This window comes from Somniosus microcephalus, unplaced genomic scaffold (assembly GCF_052327205.1).
Source record: "Somniosus microcephalus isolate GS21.2 unplaced genomic scaffold, FLI_Smic_1.0 unresolved_chr9, whole genome shotgun sequence".
In the NCBI taxonomy this organism is placed as follows: domain Eukaryota; kingdom Metazoa; phylum Chordata; class Chondrichthyes; order Squaliformes; family Somniosidae; genus Somniosus; species Somniosus microcephalus.
The window spans coordinates 30,644,048-30,665,637 of record NW_028225187.1 but is presented as its reverse complement, the minus strand read 5'-3'; the positions used below and the strand labels follow the sequence as shown (position 1 = coordinate 30,665,637).

The following is a 21,590-nucleotide window of genomic DNA, read 5'->3' as shown; positions in this document are numbered from 1 at the left end:
GGTCAAAATCCTGGAACTCCCTTCCTAACAGCACTGTGGGAGTACTTTCACAACATGGACTGCAGCAGTTCAAGAAGGCGGCTCACCACCACCTTCTCAAGGGCAATTAGGGAAGGGCAATAAATGCTGGCCTTGCCAGCGATGCCCTCATCCCATAAGCGAATCAAAAAAAATCGCCAATAGCTCAAGGTAGTTGATTCTGAAACGGTTCAAGATTCACATCGAATGTCCAACACGAAGCAGCCGGCATTGAAAGTGTTTGGTAAAGGAAAACAGCAAATGCTGGAAACAGGTCACAAAACATCTATGAAGCGAGATTACCTTTCACCAGAACTGGAAAATCTAGGTTAACTAGCGCTATGGGAGATGGTTTAAGCGACTTTTGTAAGGGGTGGGTGGGCACCAGGATAAAACAGTACAGAGGAGAAACAAGTGTACAGAGGGCTGAGAGACAGAAACAACGTTATAATAAAGAGTAATTCAGAAATAGGCGGGATCAGAAAGCAGGCAATTGCGAGTCAGTCTAAGATAGGTTTGGAATACCTGTGTGTAAATGCATATAGCTTGGTACATAATGGCACAGAAATTAGGGCCTCCACGGGCGAGTACGCACGGGGTACTCACCTGTAGGCCCAATGGAATTGCCGGTTTTGTGCATGCACTGTGCATGCGTGGGAAACCGGAACTTCTGTTCCCTTGAAATAAATGGTTCAGAGGAGGAATGTGTGTGCCGGAGTGGCAGCATGTGCATCGAACTTACATTTTTTTTCCAGGTTTTTCCGGGGAGGGTAAGTCTCCCGGAGTTACACATATAACAAGCAGGCGCAAGGCCTGCTTTTAACAAGGTAAGTGGTGAATTAATTAAAATTAAAACATTTTTTCCACAGGTGTATTATTTTTAAATACTTTAAAGAAAGGTAAGTTTATTTTTAGTCCCGTTAGAAGTTATAATTCATTTTTTCAAAAATTTAAATTATTGTTTAAAATATTTATTTTATGTAATTTATAGTTATTTTAAAATTGTAATTAAAAAAAAATTATTTGAAGTTTAGTGATGTTTTGGGGCTTATAGTATTTAGGGTTTTGACAGCTCTTCCTGTCAATTTTATGAATGAAGCATTCCCTGCTACCATTGGCTCTCCATGGCCCACGTGATCCCAGGGGATGCCTCGAACTAACTGCGCATCTGGGGTACGCAAGCACTGCACGCCGATAGTTGGAGGAGGCCCAGGATCGGAATCCCATGCGGGCCCAAAGCACCACGGCCGGCGTGCTAGGTAAGTGCAGGTCGGGGGCTTGCACCCGCGGGAAGCTCCCGACCCGAATTTCTCGGCCATTGATGCTGCCACAAGACACCACGTGAGACCATGATATTGTGACAATAACAGAGACCTGGTTAAAAGAATGGAATGATTGGGAACTTAATGACAGATAATTTGTTGTTCTGATGCCAATCATTGTCAATTCACTCACGTTCGAGGAAGTCCATTATGTAATTTTAATCAGGGGAGAGTTATTATTGATGACTGGCAGTCTGGGGGTGTTGAGTCTGCAATTAACGAATGTGTTTGTTACCAGCTTTACTTTGACACTGGTATTCAGAGTTCTCGCCTTCATTAGTAAGTTTCTGAGGTACATTGAATGCGTTGTAGTGTTATGTAAACAACTGAGCTTGTTTTTCTTGCCGTAGCCACAGTCTCGATTACCAACGCTAAATTATCTAAAGTGCTGCAATCTGTGGGAACCATGGTTTACATTATCCGAGTATCTCAAGTGTTTGATAGCAAAATACTGCAGATGCTGGAAATCCGAAATAACAACAGAAAATGCTGGAAAAACTCACCAGGCCAGGCAACAACCGTGGAGAGCAAATAGAGTCAACGTTTCGGGACAAAAGTCGCTTAAACCATCTCCCATAGCGCTAGTTAACCTAGATTTTCCAGTTCTGGTGAAAGGTAATCTCGCTTCATAGATGTTTTGTGACCTGTTCCCACTATTTTCTCTCAACGAATGTTGCCTGATCTGCTGAGTTTTTCCAACATTTTCTGTTGTTACTTCAAATGTTCTTCTTGGGCAGTCTGTGCGATCAGCCCAGCATGTGTTGTAAATTGAGTAAACGGGGCTAAAATTAACGATATCATCACAGGAATGCACAAAAGTAGAATGTAGACACTAATCATAGATCTAATCCAGTATGACAGAACAGGCAAGAATCATAGACATGTACCATTGCGACAATGCAGGTACTAAACATAGGCCTTTATCAGTATTACAGCGTAAGTATTAATCAAAAAATTAGGGCAGTATAGCTACCAATTACAGATCAGTAGGACAGCATAGATACCAATCATAGGACTGTGGTAATAGGACAGTTTCAGTAATCGTAGGTTGTGACAATAGGACAGTGTAGATCCAGTTAGTAATTGGGGGCAAAGGTTTCAATATTTTACATATTCAGTGTAGTCACACACTTATACATCTGCCCATGGTGGCATTGGTAGGGTTAATCGATTCATACAAAACATAATCAGTAATTAGAATGTTACACCACGACAATAACAAATTGCATGGACAGATGTTTGTACCACAGTCAGCACTGAGTGGGTGCGATATTCCATTGCCCTATAATAAGATGGCAAATCTTATCTGAAGTCCAAAATTTAATATTAAAATATAATAGGATTATTGATTCTGGTAGAGCAATATTGACGGTTACCTGGAGTGAGCCGGAGAGTGGGGTTAGTTTGAGCAGCTCAAGGAGATACAACTGATAAGCCTATGTATAGGCTTCACCAATTTGTGATTCGAATCACCTCTTTGTTAAACACTGGGTTAAACTCTCGGGGATTAAATGGTTAATGGTGCCAGAGCGAAAAACGTTCAGTGGTCACAGTTCCCACTGATATCAGCCCTTAACCTCCGTTTCCTCCCTCTACCGTTGTGCCAGGCCACACACAGAGCTGGGGTGACCGCTTCCCTAGATCGTAAAACAAGCCTTCAGCCTGGGGCCACAGACCAGTCCAGTCTCTGTGTTAACGGTACAAACTGCGGTTAGAATAAATCATGTTCAAAACAGTTTCCAGAGATCTCTCCGGCCTAGATTCCAACTGCTCGCCTCTGATAAGAATATTTTTTTCAACCTGACAGATCTCAGTTCACTTTTCAGCATCCAGGTGGACTCGTCACCACGTCCGGTGGAGTTTCCCATTTTCTCAATGTGATCAGAAGTCACAATGATCTCCGTGCGCAGTCGCCTGGTGAATGGACAAGGAGCTCCATAGCTGCAGACTGCTCCCGGTGAACTCGCTCCTGTCGCTGTCTCCTCATTCTCTGTAAGTACACTCTCGGAATCTGTTTGTGCGGGCGTTTGATATTGAAGAAGTAGAACAGCGTGAATGAGGGCGGGTGCTTTATTCGGGAGCAGGAATGACAAGTGGAACAATGTGCTTGGGAATAGGTTGCGCTGTGTTTGACTGAAGCGATCTCTTCTGGCGCTCAGTGGAAATGTTCACGCAATTCTGATCAAATAGACGCTGCATTAAAACAAAGAGAATTAAGATCCGTGTGTTTTAATTATATTTGGCTATAGCTTTCATTAAGGCGAGCGACTGGCTGCCAAGTTGAAAAGTACAAGTATTTGGGGAAAGAGCAGGGGAGTGGGTACAATTGGCAAACTGTTTGGAAGTGCTTGCACGGGCATAAAGGGCCGAATGGCGTCCTTGCTGTATGATTCTATGATTGCACATTTCAGATCAAAGGAACGGAAAACAGCTGAACCGAGACTTGCGTCTTCACAGAGGGAGGGGGAGCTCTGCTCGGATCCCCTGCATTCAAAAATGAAGCACTTCTGTAGCCTTCTGATCTTCTGTAAGTGAATCTCCAATATATACATTGCCTTTGAAAATCAGCGTCACTCACCGCGGTTTCATAATCAGATTAATAAGGCTCAATCTGTAAGAGGGAGAGTCACACTAAATTGATATTGGCAGTTTCTGACATTCAGACATTTTATTGAAAATGCCTTTAAAAGTCATTTCTATGCTTTGGGTTTAATCAGAATTTACTGCGTCAACTGAGCTAAGTTAGATTAGTCGGGGTACCATGATCTTTCTGCTCATCTGAGAGGCTTCACTTTTACTATTACCGGTTGCAGCCCACTTAAGGTTTCGTCGAAACTGTCTAATCATTCTTTTTTTACCATTGGCAGAAACTGCTATTAATAAATGTGGTGAGCTTTACCGTGTGTGGTTTCTGTAGCTGGATGTTAATCTTGGTCTATAGCATCGCTTCATGATTTTGTGTGCCACAGGCAGCCTTCTTGTTGAACATCTGCCATGGAGAGACAGGGAGAAAGAGAGAAAGAGGGAGAGAGTGGGAGAACGTTTTAAACAAACACACACACACATACACACACACAAACACACACACACAGGTAGCGAAAAATGCAGAGAGAGACCCAGACAGAGAGATTGAATTACAGTGAGCGCGCGAGAGAGTGAGAGGTGGGGCGGGTGGGGAGAGAGTGAGAGGTGGGGGGGGTGGGGAGAGAGTGAGAGGTGGGGGGGGTGGGGAGAGAGTGAGAGGTGGGGGGGGTGGGCAGAGAGTGAGAGAGTGAGAGTGAGAGTGAGAGTGAGAGTGAGAGAGTGAGAGAGTGAGAGAGTGAGAGAGTGAGAGAGTGGGAGAGAGAGAGGGAGAGAGTCAATGAATCAGAGTGAAAGAGGAAGATAGACACACGAGAGGGCCAGAGTCAAAGAGATACAGCAAGAGGCAAACACAGATGACATACAGAGAGACACACATAGATTGGCAGACAGAGAGAGAGAACAAAAGGAGGAGAGAAGGAGGTTCCGGGAGAAAGAGACAGAGTGGAAGAAACAACATGAAGTGAGACAGATAGCTAATGAGAGAGAAAGGGAGTGTCAACTAGGCACAGCGAGAGCAACCGAGAGTGATATAGAATCATAGAATGGTTACAGCCATTCGGCCCGTCGAGTCCATGCCGGTTCTCTGCAAGTTAGCTCCACTCCCCCGCCCTTTCCCCGTATGTTATTTCCTTCAGGTACGTATCCCACTGCCTTTTGAATGATAAGATTGAGTCTGCCTCCACCAGTCCACGTAACCTGCTGCAAAAGCTCCAAATAAATCACAATTCTAATAATAAATAAATATCCCATGTTAAAAAGTAATTAAAAGTCCCTTTGATTAAGCACTTCAAATGGGAAAACATAATCTTTTGAAAAAGAATAAAAACATTTTATTCTGGCCCAAAATTTATATGAACGAATTTTAAATGTTTTTGTATGTTTTAATAATGGCCCAGAAATTCGGGTCGGGGGCTTCCCGCGGGTGCAAGCCTCCGACCTGCACTTACCTAGTGCGCCAGCCGTTGAGCTGTGGGCCCGCGTGGGATTCCGATCCTGGGCCTGCTCCAACTGCCGGCGCGCAGTGCTTGCGTATCCCAGGGGCGCAGTTAGTTCGATGCGTCCCCTGGGATCATGTGGGCCATGGGGAGCCAATCGGAGCAGGGAATCTGTATTCATAGACTTGACAGGAAGAGCTGTCAAAACTATAAATAAAATTCAGCCCCAAAACATAAATAAAACTTCAATTAATTTAAAACTATCACATTTTTTAAATAACTATAAATTACATAAAATTACTATTTTAGACAAAAATTTAAATTTTTGAATGAATTACTGTTACTAACAGAGCTAAAAATAAACTTACCTTTCTTTAAAGTATTTAAAAATAATACACCTGTGGAAAAAATTGTTTAATTTTACTTAATTCACCACGTACCTTGGTAGAACCAGGCCTTGCTACTGCTTTTTATAAGCGTAGCTGCTGGAGACTTACCCTCCCGGAAAAACCTGTTAAAAAAACGGAAGTTCCAGGTATATGCGCTGCCTCTCCGGCGCATGCGTTCGACTTGTGAACCCCTTCCTTTAAGGGAACGGAAGTTCTAGTTTCCCGCGCATGCGCAGTGCATGCACGAGGCCGGCATTTTCGTTGGGCCTATGCGCGAGTACACAGTGCATACTCAGCCGTGGGGACCCAAAGTTCTGGCCCTGATAACCTTTATTTTAACCCTTACGCTGCTAAAAGCAGAGATAAGTGTTTTGTGGGCATTCGCTGGCCAGTAATTCTGCAAATAGCCCAACTCTGCGCTTGCCAAATCTTTTTTGGGGTGCATGCGGAGAACCTTGAACGATCGCAATTTCCGGGATTTCGCGCATGCGCAGTGCTTGTGGAAACCAGGATCTTGCGTGGCCCTCCTCAGGACTTATGATGACGTGCGCTGCTTCATCGACCCCTCAAAAAATCCGGGCCATTAAGTTATTCTTAAAGTGACTTTTCATGAGCATATGATGGCACCCATATTTATTTTGTTTCACAGCATCAAAAAACAACTTTGTGGAAAAAATTAACCAAATTGAACACTTGAAACATTCATCCTATTGAATCCTAGTTGGAAAAAAGCCCCATGTTCTACTTGTTAAACAATGAAATACACATAAATCTGCACTGATCATTGAGCCATTTTATAATTATTTTTGCAATGTTTGCAGCAACATGCATTTCCTTAACAATGGGCCATATTTTATGATCGAAGGCTTCCCGCGTGCGGAAGCCTCTGATCTGGAAACTATCTACGCCCTTTCCTGAGGGCTCCCGGGATGGACACACTTCCGCTCCTGGGCCTCGCGAACTCCAACTGTGCCGGAACTACATATCCCAGGGGTGCATGCGGTTCACAAGCGTCCCTGGTATCACGTGGGCCATGGGGACCCAATCAAAGGAGGGAATGTACCTTCTTACACTTGACCGGAAGAGCTGTCTACTTTATGAAAGTAGATCACCCCCAAAACACAGTAAAACTTTAAATACATTCTTTTTAATCACATTTTTAAAAAGATTTGATATTACAAATAAATTAAATATGTTGAACAAAAATTTAATTTTCTGAAAAAAATAATTAATGTTTTTTACGCGGCTAAAAATAAAGTTACCTTTTTTAGAAATTTTCAAATGATAAATCAGTGAAAACTTTTTTTCACTTTTTTCAACGCAACGGACAGTCTATACATAGCCCAGCCAGAACTGGGCACATTTTTGTGCCTTGTTGTTGGATTCGGAAAGATCTGCAACAGTGCAGGGTTCCTCTAACGATGGGCATTGCAGGAGATGTTGCATAGTCTGTGCCTCAGTTTCACATTCACAAGTTGTTGGTCTGGTTGAATATCCCCATTTGCTTAGTGACACCTTTGAGCAACCTATATCGGCCCTAAGTCTGTTAAGGCACTTCCAGATTGCCCAGTTGCAATTAGCTCCTGGGGGAAGTGTGTCATCAGGTAAAATTTCCGTTGCTGGGGGTTGTTCAAGACTGGCGAGCCGGTCTTTCTACAAGGCGATGCGGGCTTCAGATGAGGTTGATTGTAATGGAACAACACTGTTCATGAAGCTCTTCCTTGACTTTAGGCGGCTGGATGTAGGTGTATGACAATGCAGAGTGTGCCTCTCATCTGATGTTTGACGGAGTCACTCTTTCTTGCTGGCTACCGTTCTTCTTATATCAGGGGGAGCGATACCCACCAGGATATATTGGCCGTTGGTGTTTGTTGGTTTTAAGCAACTTGTGATAAATTGGCAGCTTGCATTCAGAACGGCATCCATCTTCTTGGCATGAGTAGACCTTTCCCATGCAGGGCAGGCGTATTCGGCAGTGGAATAGCAAAGATCAAGTGCACTGGTTCGCAATGTTTTCAGGCTTGCTCCCCATTTTGAGTTAGTGAGCTTATTCAGCATGTTGTTTCGTGCGCTCACTTTTGCCTTTGTCTTCTCGATGTGGTTCTTGAAGGTGAGGCATCGGTCAAGGGTGACTCCTAAGTAGATAGGGTGCTCGCAATGCATCAGTGTTGCTCCACACCAAGTTACTTTCAACACTTATCCTTGTAAAAGCAGGACTTACGCCTGTTTTTACAAGGTGTAAGAAGGGTTACAAGGGGTTTCTTTGGGTGGTAGGTCTCCCAAAAGCGGAAGTATCCACCTGCAAAGGCCCTCCTCCAGGGCAGGCAAAGGATCTGTCAAGAGCATTCTTGACAGATCGGAAATGCCGGTTTCCAGCGCATGCGCTGTGCATGGCTGAAACCGGCATTTCCGATGTCCCTACGCAGGGGCACACAGCGCGTGCCCACCCGTAGGGATCGGAATATCTGTGCCATTGTGATTCTTGTGGTCTGCGGAGCGGCAAAAGCTTACTACTGCCAGCGGCTTTGTCATGTTTTGTCTTCACAGAAGGTAAGCATGCAGTTGTAGCAGGCGGTTAAGAAGGCAAATGGTATGTTGGCCTTCATAGCGAGAGGATGAGAGTACAGGAGCAAGGGTGTCTTGCTGCAGTTGTACAGGGCCTTGGTGAGATCACACCTTGCGTATTGTGTGCAGTTTTGGTCTCTTTATCTAAGGATGGATGTTCTTGCGATGGAGGGAGTGAAGCAAAGATTCACCAGACTGATACCTGGGATGGCAGGAATGACGAATAAGGAGAGATTGGGTCGATTGGGCTTATACTCGCTGGAGTTTAGAAGAATGAAAGGGGATCTCATTGAAACTTATAAAATTCTAACAGGACTGGACAGACAGGATGCAGGAAGGATGTTCCCGATGGTTGGTGAGTCATGAACCAGGGGTCACAGTCTAAGGATAAGGAGTAAGCCATTTAGGACAGAGATGAGGAGGAATTTATTCATCCAGAGAGTGGTGAACCTGTGGAATTCTCTACGACAGAAGGCAGTGGAGGCCAATTTATTAAATATATTCAAGAAGGAGTGAGATATATTTCTTAAGGTTAACGGGATCAAGGGATATGGGGAGAAAGCAGGGACAGGTTACTGAAATTGGATGATCAGCCTTGATCTCATTGAATGGCGGAGCAGGCTCGAGGGGCCGAATGGCCTACTCCTGCTCCTATCTTCTATGTTTCTATGTTTCACGAGCAAAAGTGCAACACCGGCAATTATTTTGATTATAATGATGATGATAATGCTGATATAATTGACGATACGAAAATGTGGTGTGGAACTGCCGGTGTTGGACTGGGGTGGACAAATGTAAGAAGGCACACAACACCAGGTTATAGTCCAACAGTTTTATTGAAATCACAAGCTTTAGGAGCGCTGCTCCTTCATCTGGTGAAGTGGAGAGATGCATAAAGGCACAGCTTATATAGTCAGAGAATAATGCCAGATGATTACAGGTAATCTTTCTAACTGCCATTTATCACACCTCGGCAGAGAGATAATCACAGCAATCAAAGGTGTGAATCGTGTCCAAACAGGTTCGTCAGGAAAACATTACATCAAAGAAAATAGGAACAGAAGAAGGCCATTCAGCTCCTCGAGCCTGCTCTGCCATTCCATTTTCCCATGGCTGATCTGTGCCACAATTCCATTTTCCCGCAATATGCCTTGATACCCTTACTCAACTAAACTGTATCGATGACTCTTGTCTGCTCCAGTTGAGTACGGAGGCTTCTTTGGTAGAGAGTTGCAGATTTTCAATACTCATTGTGGTAAAAAGTGCTTCCTGATTTCCATCTCAAATGGCATGTCGCTAATTTGGAAGAAATATTCCCTTGTTTTTGACAGAGCCGCGACTCTCAGTAGCTCTCAGAACAATGCATCATTTCAATCTATGCCATTTTCCTTTGACCTGGCATTACATTTTCCGTTTAATCCTCAGACCAGTCGGATCTTAAAGAAACAATTTATCTTTGTTCGTGAAGAGGTAAAATTGAAATAATTTGATATATTAACATTAAACATTTACATCAACTGACCTGATTATGTCTGGGGTGGATATCAACTCTTACAGAAGCCAGGTGATGCAGGTAATTCAGAGACAGAGTGATCTCCTGGTCTACTACCGACCGTCTTTGTGGGTTGGAGAGGAATTTCTCAGGTTTTATCGTGTACAAAATGCGGTTTTGTGTCCCTTCAGATGTCAAATGTCACCCCTTGTTTCCCCCCGCCTATTATTTAGCTGCCTTGCAGCTTAGCACCTTAGGTCAAACATGAAGATGGTCACAGATAGTCCAACAGTTTTCTTCTCATTTGCAGTGCATATCACTCATCGTGGGATCGCAAAAGGTATGAAGTAAATAATCTTCATTAGAGATAATAAATTCAGTTTGTTGAATGAACATTTCCGATTTATCGTTATCAGCCAGTAGCAATGGTGTAAATTTCAGCTACTCACCCGAGGGTAAAACTGACGTTGCAGAATCGCCACCTACTTCAGAAGCTCCGAAGGTGCATTTTCATTGATTAAGTGAAACTGTAAATCAGACGGTTTCTGTAACTGTCGGCCAATCCCAAACCCAGATTTAAGACTCAGCGGCAATATTACAATCTACCACGATATATTAAAGACAGCTTAACGAGTGGGTTATAATAATAATTGGAGCATCTGACTCCTAATTCGTAATAAGTCAATATATAGATGGCTAGACAATCAGTTCCGTGAATAAGTAATGCTGAGTGTTGAAGAAGGCACTGCGTTTGATGTTGTGTATATGGACATCCAAGAGGCGTTTGATAAAATACCACGTATGAGACATGTTAGCAAGATTGAAACTCATATGATTAAAGGGGCAGAGGCAGCGTGGATAAGAATTGGCAGAGACAGAAAGTAGTGAGTTGAGGTGAACTGTTGTTCTTCAGACTGCAGCGCAGTATACAATACCCCTGGGGATGATATTAGGATCAATCCTCTCTTGCCTGGACAATTACGTTGAAGTTGTGAGATATTGCGATTAATGGGGAAAACTTTCCATTGTGGACAGTTTGTCAACACTCTGGGGCATGTGTGGAAAAATGACACACTGTTAACTGTAAGGGCTTCGAGTGCCCAGTGAAGCCCTGTGATACGAGGTTTCTCTCTCGGTTGGGTTTGGGAGCGCTCAGGAAATTTTTTCATTTCCGCACCCACACTCTGCTGGATGATTTCCTGGGCATTCCCACACTCGTATCAGTGGGCGTGTATATGAGTACACAAGCATTTAATTGAGTTGGGACGGATGTTCAGGCCTTACGCCAGAGTTAATATCCCTTTGATTATGGCGGGTGTAGCCTAAACTGAGAAAATATAAAATGGTTATTTCATTTCAAGTCATGCCCCCATACAAATTCCCACCTACTGTTCTTAGGTTCAGGAGCCCTTCTAGCTGCTGATCATAGAAACATAGAATCATAGAGTAACACAGCACAGGAAGTGTCCATTTGACCCATCGCCTCTACACCAGCTCGTTTGAAGAGCAATCCAGCAAGCTCCACTCCCCCGCTCTTTCCCCATATCCCTGCTTTTCTTTCTCCTTCAAGTATTTATCCAATTTCCTGTTGAAAGCTACTATTGAAGCTGTTTGCATTACCATATCAGGCCGTGCATTCCTCTTCTCACCTCTGTGTTTTTGCCATTTAGTTTAAATCTGTGCCCTCTATCTGCTCCGTCTAAAGCCTTTATGATTTTCAACACCTCTATCAAATCTCCTGTTAGCCTTCTCTGCTCTAAGGAGAACAGCCGCAGCATCTCCAGTATGCATAAACCCTCATTTCTGGAACCATTCTCGTAAATCTTTGCTACGCCATCTCCAAAGCCTTCAAGTTCTTCCTAAAGTGTGGTGCCCGAAATTCGACATAAGAGAGGCCGAGACAGAGAGATTGAGTAATGGTGAGAGAGAGAGCGAGAGAGTCAGTGAGCCAGAGTGAAAGAGGAAGATAGGCACACAAGAGATAGAGTCAAACAGATAAAGCAAGTGACAGACACAGGTGAGATAATGAGAGACAGACAAAGAGAGGCAGAGAGAGAGAGAGGACAAAAGGGAGATACAAGGAGATATATATATATATAGAGAGAGAAACAACGTGCAGTGAGACAGAAAGCTAAAAAGAGATAAAGAGAGAACCAAATAGACACAGAGAGCACAACAGAGAGTGATATATAATCATAGAATCATAGATCGGTTACACCACGGAAGAAGGCCATTCGGCCCGTCGATCCCATGCCGGCTGTCTGCAAAAGCACTTCAGCTAGTTCCCCCAGCCCGCCCTTTCCCCTAAGCCCTGCACGTATTTTTTACTTCAGATTCTTATCCAACTCCCTTTTGAAAGTTAAGATTGAGTCTGCCTGCACCAATCCCCATAAGCTGCTGCGAAATCACCAAATAAAACAGAATTCTAATAAAAAATAAATATCCCATGGTAAAAATTAATTTAGAGTCCCTTTGATTAAGCATTTAAACTGAAAAAAAAGTAATCTTTTGAAAAAGAATAAAAACATTTTATTCTGGCCCAAAATTAACATGACCTAATTTTAAATGTTTTTGTATGTTTTAAACATTTTAACATTTATTTTAACCCTTACACTGCTAAAGGCAGAGAAGAGGGTTTTGTGAGCATTCGCTGGGCAGTAGTTGGGCAAATAGCCCAACACTGCACCTGCCAAAGGTTTTTTGAGGTGCAGGTGGAAAAACTTGACTGATCGCAAGTCCCGGGATTTCGCACAAGTGCAGTGCTTCTGGATACCAGGATTTTGCGTGGCCACTCTCGGGGCTTACGATGGCGTGCGCTGCGTCATCGTCCCCGTAAAATCTGGGTCGTTAAGTTAATCTTAACGTGGCTTTTCATGAGCATATAATGGCCACCATGTTTATTTTGTTGCACAGTATCAAAAAAGAGCTTTGTGGAAAGAATTGGACAAATTGAACACTTGAAACATTCAACCTATTGAATCCTAGCTGGACAAAAGTCCCAAGTTCGACATGTTGATCAATGAAATACACATACATCTGCACTAATCATTGACCCTGTTTAGAATTAGTTCGTGCAATGTTTGCAGCAACATGCATTGCCTTAATATTGTGATTCCTGTGGTCTGGAGAGCGACAAAAGCTTTCTGCTGCCAACTGCTTGGTCATGTACTGTCTTCACGAGCAAAAGTGGAACGCCAGCAATTATTTTGATTATAAAAATGATGATAATGCTGAATTAAATGACAATAGGAAAATAGGAACAGAAGTAGACCATACAGCTCCTCGAGCCTGCTCTGCCATTCAATTTTCCCATGGCTGATCTGTACCACAATTAAATTTTCCAGCATTTGCTCAATATCCCTTGATACCCTTACTCAACTAAAATGTATGAATCAGTTTTGTCAGTTTCAATTGAGTGTGGAGTCTTCCTCGGGAGAGAGTTGCAGATTTTCACTACTCATTGTGTGATAAAAGTGCTTCCTGATTTCCATCCTAAATGGCCGGTCGCTAATTTTGAAGAATTGCTCCCTTGCTATTGACAGACCAGTTGATCTCAGACAATGCATTTTATCAAACTTTGCCACTTTCCTTTGACCTGGCAGTACATTTTCCATTTAATCCTCAGATAATTCGGATCTTCAAGAAACAATTTCTCTTTGTTTGTGAAGAGGTAACATTAAAATAATTTGACATATTAACATTTAACATTTACATCCACTGACCTGATTGTGTATGGGGCAGTCATCAACTCTTACAAAAGGCCGGTAATGCAGGCCATTCAGAGACAAAGCAATCTCCTGGACTAGTATCGATCGCCTTTTTGGGTCGGAGTGGAACTTCCCAGGTTTTGTTGCGAACATGTGATAAATGCGGTACCGCTTATTTTGCATCCATGCCAATGTCGAATTTCACCCTTTGTTTCCCTCCTCCCCTCTATTTAGCAGCCTTACAGCTTGGCAGTCACGAAGATGTTCACAGATAATCAAACAGTTTTCTTCTCTTTTGCAGCACACATTACGCATCGTAGGACCGCAAAAGGTATGAAGTAAATAATCTTCATTAGAGATTATAAAAAATCAGTTTGTTGAATGAACACTTCTGATTTTTCGCAATCGGTCAGCCACAATGGTGTAAATTTCAGTTGTTCGCTCGAGGGTAAAACTGACGTTGCAGAATCGCCATCTAATGCAGAAACGCCCATGCATCATTTTACTCATTCAGTGAGAACGTAAGTCGGGCGATTTCTGTAACTGTCGGCCAATCCGAACCCCACTTTAAGCCTCAGTGCCAAGATCAAACTCTACCACGATATGTTAAAGACAGATTAACGTGTGTGAAATAACAATCATTGGACTAGCTGATTCCTTATTTGTATTAAGTGAGTAAATAGATGGATAGATAATCAGTTCCTTGAATAAGTAATGGAGAGTGTTGAAGTAGGCGGTGGATTTTGTGTATACAGTCTTCCAAGAAGCGTTTGATAAAATACCACATATTAGACATGGTAGCCACAATATAGGAGGGACAGGATTGCATTGGAGATGGTGCAGAGGAGATTCACCAGGATGTGACCTGGGCTGGCGTGCTTCAGCTATGAAGAGAGACTGGACAGGCTGGGGTTGTTTTGCTTAGAGCAGGGAAGGCTGAGGGAGGACCTGATTGAGGTGTACAAAGTTTTGAGGGACAAAGATAGGGTAGATAGAAAGGAACTTTTCCCCTTGGTAGAGGGGTCAATAACCAGGAGGCATAGTTTCCAGGTAAGGGGCAGGACGCTTATAGGGGATTTGAGGAAAAACTCTTTCTCCCAGAGGGTGGTTGGAATGTTGAACCCACTGCCTGAAAGGGTGGTAGAGGCAGGAACCCTAACAACATTCAAGAAGCATTTGGATGAACACATGACACGCCATAGCTTACAAGGCTGCGGACCAAGTGCTAGAAAATGGGATTAGAATAGGCAGGGCTTGATGGCCGGCACAGACATGATAGGCCGAAGGGCCTCCTTCTGTTCTCTTTAACTCTATGACTCTATGACTTGTTAGCAGGTTTGAAACCCATAGGATTAGAGCGGCAGAGGCAGCATGGAATAGAATTGGCAGAGACAGAAATTAGAGAGTAGTGGTGAACCGTTGATCTTCAGATTGGAGGGCAGTATACAATACCCCTGGGGACGACAACAGCTTCAATTCTCTCTTGCCTGGGCAATTACTTTGAAGTTGTGAGATATTGCGATTAATGGGAAACCTTTACAACGTGGACACTTTGACAAGTATCTGGGGTGCGTGTGGCAAAGTTACACACTCCGTTAGCTGTAAGGGCTTCGAGTGATGCCATGTGATAGGAGAATTTATCTGTTACTTTGCTCCTGGGAACGCTCAGGAAATGTCTATGGAAACTCTTTAGATTTCATCTCCGTACCCACATGCTGCTGGACGATTTCTTCAGCATTCCCAAACTCATATCAGTCGGTCTGTATCTGAGTGCACAAGCATGTATGTGAGTCAGGACGATGTGTTCAGGCCTTGCGCCACATTTGATATCCCTTTGGCCATGTCGGGGCCCAAGGGAAAGGACGTTGGAAGAAAGTTGGTGGTAGAGATCGGTAGCAGATAAACTACCAACAAAATCTTTATGATGATCTGTGTGTAGTTTATAAAGTAAAATGGTGATTTAATTTCAAGTTATTCCCCTTACAAATCCCCGCCTGCTGATCATAGGTTCAGGAGCCCTTCTAGCTGCTGATTATAGAAACATAGAATTATAGAGTAACACAGCACAGAAGGACTCTGTTCGGTCCATCGAGTGTACGCCGGCTGTTTCGAAGAGCAATCCAGTTATTCCCAAACCCCCGCTCTTTCCCCATATCCCTGCAATTTCTCTCCTTCAATTATTTATCCAATTCCGCTTAGAAACCTACTGTTGAACCTGTTTGCATCACTAAATTAGGCAGTACATTTCTCTTTTTACCTCTTTTTTTGCCATTTAGATTAAATTTGTGCCCTCCGATTAACGATCCAATGCATTTAGAAATATTGTCTCTCTAACTACTCCATCTAAAACCTTTATGATTTCAAACTCCTCTACTAGGTCTACTCTTAGCCATCTCTGTTCTAAGGAGAACAACCAAAGCGTTTCCAGTAAGTGGAACCATCCCTGGAACCATTCCCATAAATCTTTTCTGTACCCTCTCCAAAGCCTTCACGTCCTTCCTAAATTGCGGTTTCCAGAAATTGAATTAAGAACATAAGGAATAAGAACGGGAGTCGCCCATACAGTCTTTCGAGCGAGATCTGACATTCAATAAGGTTGTGGCTGATCTTCAAACTTAACTCCACTTTCCCGCCCTATCCACATATCACTTGATTCCCTTGAGTCCAAAAATCTATCTATCTCAGCCTTGAATATGCTCAAAGGCTCTGCATCCAAAACCTTCTGGGGTAGGAAATTCAAATGTTTCACAACCCTCTGAATGAAGAAATTCCTTCTCATCTCGGGCCGATATGGCTGACCTCTTATCCTTAGACTCTGACGCCAATTCTAGATTCTCCAGTCAGGGGAAAGAGCCTTTTAGAACTTGCTCTTTCAATCACTCTCCGAATCGTATATATTTCAATGAGATCACCTCTCATTCTTTTAAACTCCAGACAATATAGGCCCATTCTACTTAATCTCTCCTCATAGGACAACCCTCTCACCACAGGTCTCAAACTAGTGAAGCTTCGTTGCATTCCTTCTAAGGCAGGTATATGCTTCCTTAGGAACGAGACCAAAGCGGTACACAGCATTCCAGGTTTGGTTTCACCAAAGCCCTGTACAATTCCAGCAGGACGTCCTTACTCTTGTACTGCAATCCCCTTGCAATAAAGGCCAACATACCATTTGCCTTCCTAATTACTTATTCACCAGCATGTTAACTTTCTGTGTTTCACAAACATGGGCACCAAAATGCCTCTGAACACCTACATTTAATGGTTTATCACCATTTAAAATATACAGTTTTTCTATTCCTCCTACCAAAGTGAATAACCACAAATTCCTTGTCATTAAACTCTACATGCCAGCTTATTGCCCAGTCACGTAACCTGTCCATATCCCTTGAGGATCGTTAGTTTCGGTTTCACAGCTTACTTTAACTCCTAGCTTTGTATCGTCAACAACCTTGGTTTAATTACACTCGGTCCCTTCATCTAAGTCATTAATAAAAGTTGTAAAAAGCTGAGGCCCCAGCCCTGAACTTGCAGCACCCCACCATTAACAGGCTCCAAGCTGAAAATGAACCTTATATCCATACTCTCTGTTTTATGTCCTTAAATCAATCCTCTATGCTAGTTAATATATCACATGAACCCTTACCTTGTGTTACAGCCTTTCGTGTGCCAGCTTATTGAATGCCTTTTGAAAAGCCTAATATTCAACATTCACTGGTTCTCCTTTATCTACTCTGGTAGTTACATCCCCAAACACTCTAATACAGCTGTCAAACACACGATTTCTCTTTCATAAAACCATATTGACTGCCGAATCATATTATGATTTTCTAAGTGCCCTATTATCTATTTCTTATTAATCTGTTCAAGCATTTTTCCGACGATTGATGTCAGGCTAAGTGGCCAGTAGCTCACTGGTTTGTCTGTCACTTATGCCATGAATAGTGGTGTTACATTGGTATCTTCCAGTCAAATTGGCCCGTTCCAAAATGTAGGTATCCATTATCTCTGTAACCACCTCATTCTATTCCGTGATCTGCTTCGGGGAGGGTTAAAGCCCAGGTGCAGAAGACAGAAAAGTACCCCTGTGTCTTTCATGAGCTACAACCTCCTCGGCTGAACTTGCAACCACACGAACTCTTTGTCTTACGCCTTCAATATAAACTTTTCGTTATTGGCAGCCACTCTGAATCGAACCCAGTCACTCTATTAAGGTTATAGCGAAGGTGTGCAGCCTTAACATCCTGCTCAGCAATAATCCATTCTTTGGCAGCGCCCTCACAAAAATTACGCTGACTGGCATGTTCTTGCTTCTGCTTGTCATATTTTGTTTAGTTAATGGGGTAGCGTAAATGTAAGTTACTGTCGTATTCTCCTTATATAGTAAGTGAAAAATACAGATGATGATAAATTGCAGAAGCTCTGGCCTTATTGGTGACATTTCCCTTCACAGAAATGATTCTAAACGAAATGATTTCTACTATAAAATACCCTGGAAAGTTAGTTAGATGTTAATATCTAGTCCCCACTCAGCTAACTGTCCAATTCCAGTGACAAGTCAAATCTTCAGTCGTCAGTTAGTTCCCGAAAAATCGGGGATGAATTTACATTTAACAGCTGTTACCAACACAGTTCCAACCTAACAAGAGCTGGGCCAACTGGTGGGGAAGCGCTGCACAATATTAATAAACAGCAGTTGCTGCCATCGGTAAATTTATCACCAACTGACCACTGCTTACTTTCTGTTTGTTATTTGTCCCAGACTGGATTGGCGTTGGGATTGGGGTAGGAGGCACTGTTGGCGTACCTTCACCACGCGGGCTGTAGCAGTTCCAGAAGACAGCTCAAGACCACATTCTCAAGGGCAATTAGGGATGGACAACAAATGTTGGCCTTGCCAGAGACGCCCACATCCCACAAAAGCGAATAATGAAAAAAACAATGGAACTCGATTAGATGAACTAAGTTATATAACGTGTCGAATATATTCGGTTTGCTTCCGAAGCAGTACTTAGAGTGAGTTAAGCTGATGATAAACTAAAACTTTGCTCCCAACATTAGGTGCCACTGTGACATTACGGATCGACCCATTTATGATTTGGGAAGGAGATATTTTGAATTTGACCTGTCGGTACAAATACCGCAATTCACAGATTAAAGACTTTACATTTTACAAAGACAACAGTAGGATCCATTCAGTGATGTTGAATAATCAGGAAGCTGTGTATCGCATTAAAGTCAATAGTTCAAAGCACAGCGGATCATACCATTGTACTTTTCACAATAAGAAATCTGGAAATGTTCCTGTTCTCGTTCACGGTATGTAAGCAATATTTCAATCTGTGATATCCCTTTTCAATATTTATCTAACAACATGCTACTTTAGTTGATATTTCACCCAGGGCGGATGTCCTCCCACGCCAGCGCTGGGAGATTTCTTTCTCCTCCCGCTCACCTTAGAGGAGAATTCGGCACTACTCTCTTTACCTGACTGCCAAATCTAGATGCTGTTGGGAGTTTTCTCCCACGACACTGGCGCATGACCCTGACTCTCTCCTCAAAAAGCACGATGAGGAGTCGTCAAAAAGGACGAGCAGGTCCATTTGAGTGCCAGGAACAACAGCGGTGACTCTGCTGATGGAACTTAATGATCTAGACGAGGGAACTAGATGTAACATCTCCAAGTTGCAGACGACAAAAAGCTGGGTGGGCGTGTGTGCTGTGAGGAGGATGCCGAGCAAATCCAGTATGATTTGGGCAGTTTGGATGATTGGGCAGGTGTATGGCAGATGCAGTATAATGTGGATAAATGCGAGTTTATCCAGTTTGGTGGCAAAAACAAGAAGGGAGATTATTAAATGAATGGCAATAGATTGGTAGAAGGGGAAGTGCAACGAGATCTGGGTGTCATTGTGCACCAGTCGCTGAAGGTAATCGTGCAAGTGCAACAGGCGGTTAAGAAGGGAAATGGCATGTTGGCCTTCGTAGCGAGACGGTTTGAGTAAAGGAGCAAGGATGTCTTGCTGCAGTTGTACAGGGCCTTGGTGAGACCACACCTTGAGTATTGTGTGCAGTTTTGGTCGCCTTATCTGAGGAAGGATGTACTTACCATGGAGGGAGTGCAGCGAAGGTTCAGCAGGCTGACACCTGGGATGGCAGGAATGATGTATGAGGAGATGTTGGATCGATTGGGCTTATACTTGATGGAGTTCAGAAGAACGAGAGGGGATCTCATTGAAACTTATAAAATTCTAACAGGACGAGACAGACTAGATGCAGGACTGATGTTCCCGATGGCCGGGGAGTCCAGAACCAGGGGTCGCAGTCTAAGGATAAGGAGTAACCCATTTAGGACACAGATGAGAAGGAATTTCTGCACCCAGAGAGTGATGAACCTGTGGAATTCTCTACCACAAAAGGCAGTTGAGGCCAATTCATTAACTATATTCAAGAAGGAGTTAGGTATATTTCTTAAGGCTAAAGGGATCAAGGGATATGGGGAGAAGGCAGCGTACTGAATTTGGATGATCAGCCATGATCGCATTGAATGGTGGAGTAGGCTCGAGGGGCCGAATGGCCTTCTCCTACTCCTATCTTCTATGTTTCTATATGTTGGAGTGATAGAATGTAGCAGTGTTTTCCTCTCCCCTGTCTTTTGCTATTATCTTTACGTTGTTGAGCTGGATTTCGTCACAGCATCCTAATACAATCTGGGAGAATATCCCGTTGGATGTCCTTTTTGACTCAGCGATTGCGTTATGTCGTCACCGATCCATCACCCTAGCTGTGAGAAGTTGGAGTCTCTTTAATTTCAGATGGTGAATGCTGAGCTGGGGGCTGGGTGGTGACAGGGCGAAGTAACTGTGAACATTTGTGAAGTTCACCCTGGTCATAGTCGATTGTGAGAAACAGCAGGGAATGGCTAAAAGAAGAAACATCTCTTGAAGGATTCCTTCTTGAAATTCCTTCAGAGAGTTTAATGCAAATCTCAAAGAGTGGTTTGGGAAAAAGCGTTTTTCAATTCATGAGGCAATGGCACCAGTACTGGTGAAAGAGGGAGCTGTTCCCTCGGGAGGGGCTCCACTTAAGCCAGGCTGGGATCAGCATCCTGGCGAATCGAATATCTAGGGCTGTGGATAGGGCATTAAACAAAAAATGAGGGGGGGAGTGGTCAGGTGAGGGTAAATTTAGAAATCTAAAGAGAAAGGTCAAGGCAATAGAGCAGTGTCGTGAATTGGGTAAAAATAAGCAGAATGTGACAGGACGGGACAAATAGTTTAATGTTAGTAGTGCAGCATAGAATAAGGACAAAGCAGAGAATAATGGTACGAAGATTAAATGTTAGGTTCTTTATCTGAATGCGCGAAGCATTTGTAAGTAGATAGATGAACTAGTGGCACAAATAGAGATAAATCAGCGTAATCTTATAGCAATTACAGAGAAATGATTGCAAGGTAGCTAAGTTTGGAACTAATTGTTTTAGGGTACATGACGTTTCGAATAAGACAGGCAGAATGGAAAAGGAGGGTACGTAGCCCTGATAATAAAGGATGACATAAGGACGTTAGCGAAAAAGGATCTCGGCTCGAAAGATCAGGAAGTAAAATCAGTATGGGTGGAGATAAGGAATAACGAGGGGCAGAAAACACTGGGAGGAGTAGTATATAGGCCCCCTAACAGTAGCTATACCGTTGGACAGAATATTAATCAGAAATAATAGGAATTGCAGCAAAGGTAAAGCAATAATTTTGGGTGAATTTCATCTTCATATAGACAGGACAAATCATATTGGCAAAGCTAGTCTGGAGGACGAGTTTATGGAATGCATTCGGGACTGTTTCCTAGAACAATATGTCATGGAACCAACAAGAGAATAGGCTATTTCAGATCTTGTATTGTGTAATGAGACAGGGTTAATTAGCAACTTCATAGTAAAGGATCCTCTGGGGCAGAGTGATTATAAAATGATAGAATTTCACGTTAATTTTGAGAGTGACTTGCCTAAGGTCGAAGCTAGAGTCTTATCCTTAAATAATGCCAGTTATATAGGTATGAGGGGTGAGTTGGCTAAGGTAGGTTAT

General features: G+C 43.1%; 2 protein-coding genes across 2 annotated transcripts in view; one reads left to right on the top strand and one right to left on the bottom strand.

Annotated features, from left to right (window-relative positions):
* Positions 1-21,590, bottom strand: part of LOC147084992 (Fc receptor-like protein 3) — a 405,119-nt gene that overhangs the window by 53,337 nt on the left and 330,192 nt on the right. The window lies entirely within an intron of this gene.
* Positions 10,070-21,590, top strand: part of LOC147085001 (Fc receptor-like protein 2) — a 33,123-nt gene continuing 21,602 nt past the window's right edge. Inside the window, exons 1-2 of the mRNA XM_085979316.1 lie at positions 10,070-10,145; positions 18,571-18,828. Coding sequence (XP_085835442.1) covers positions 10,070-10,145; positions 18,571-18,828 — 334 coding nt within the window. The remainder of the gene's footprint in view (positions 10,146-18,570; positions 18,829-21,590) is intronic.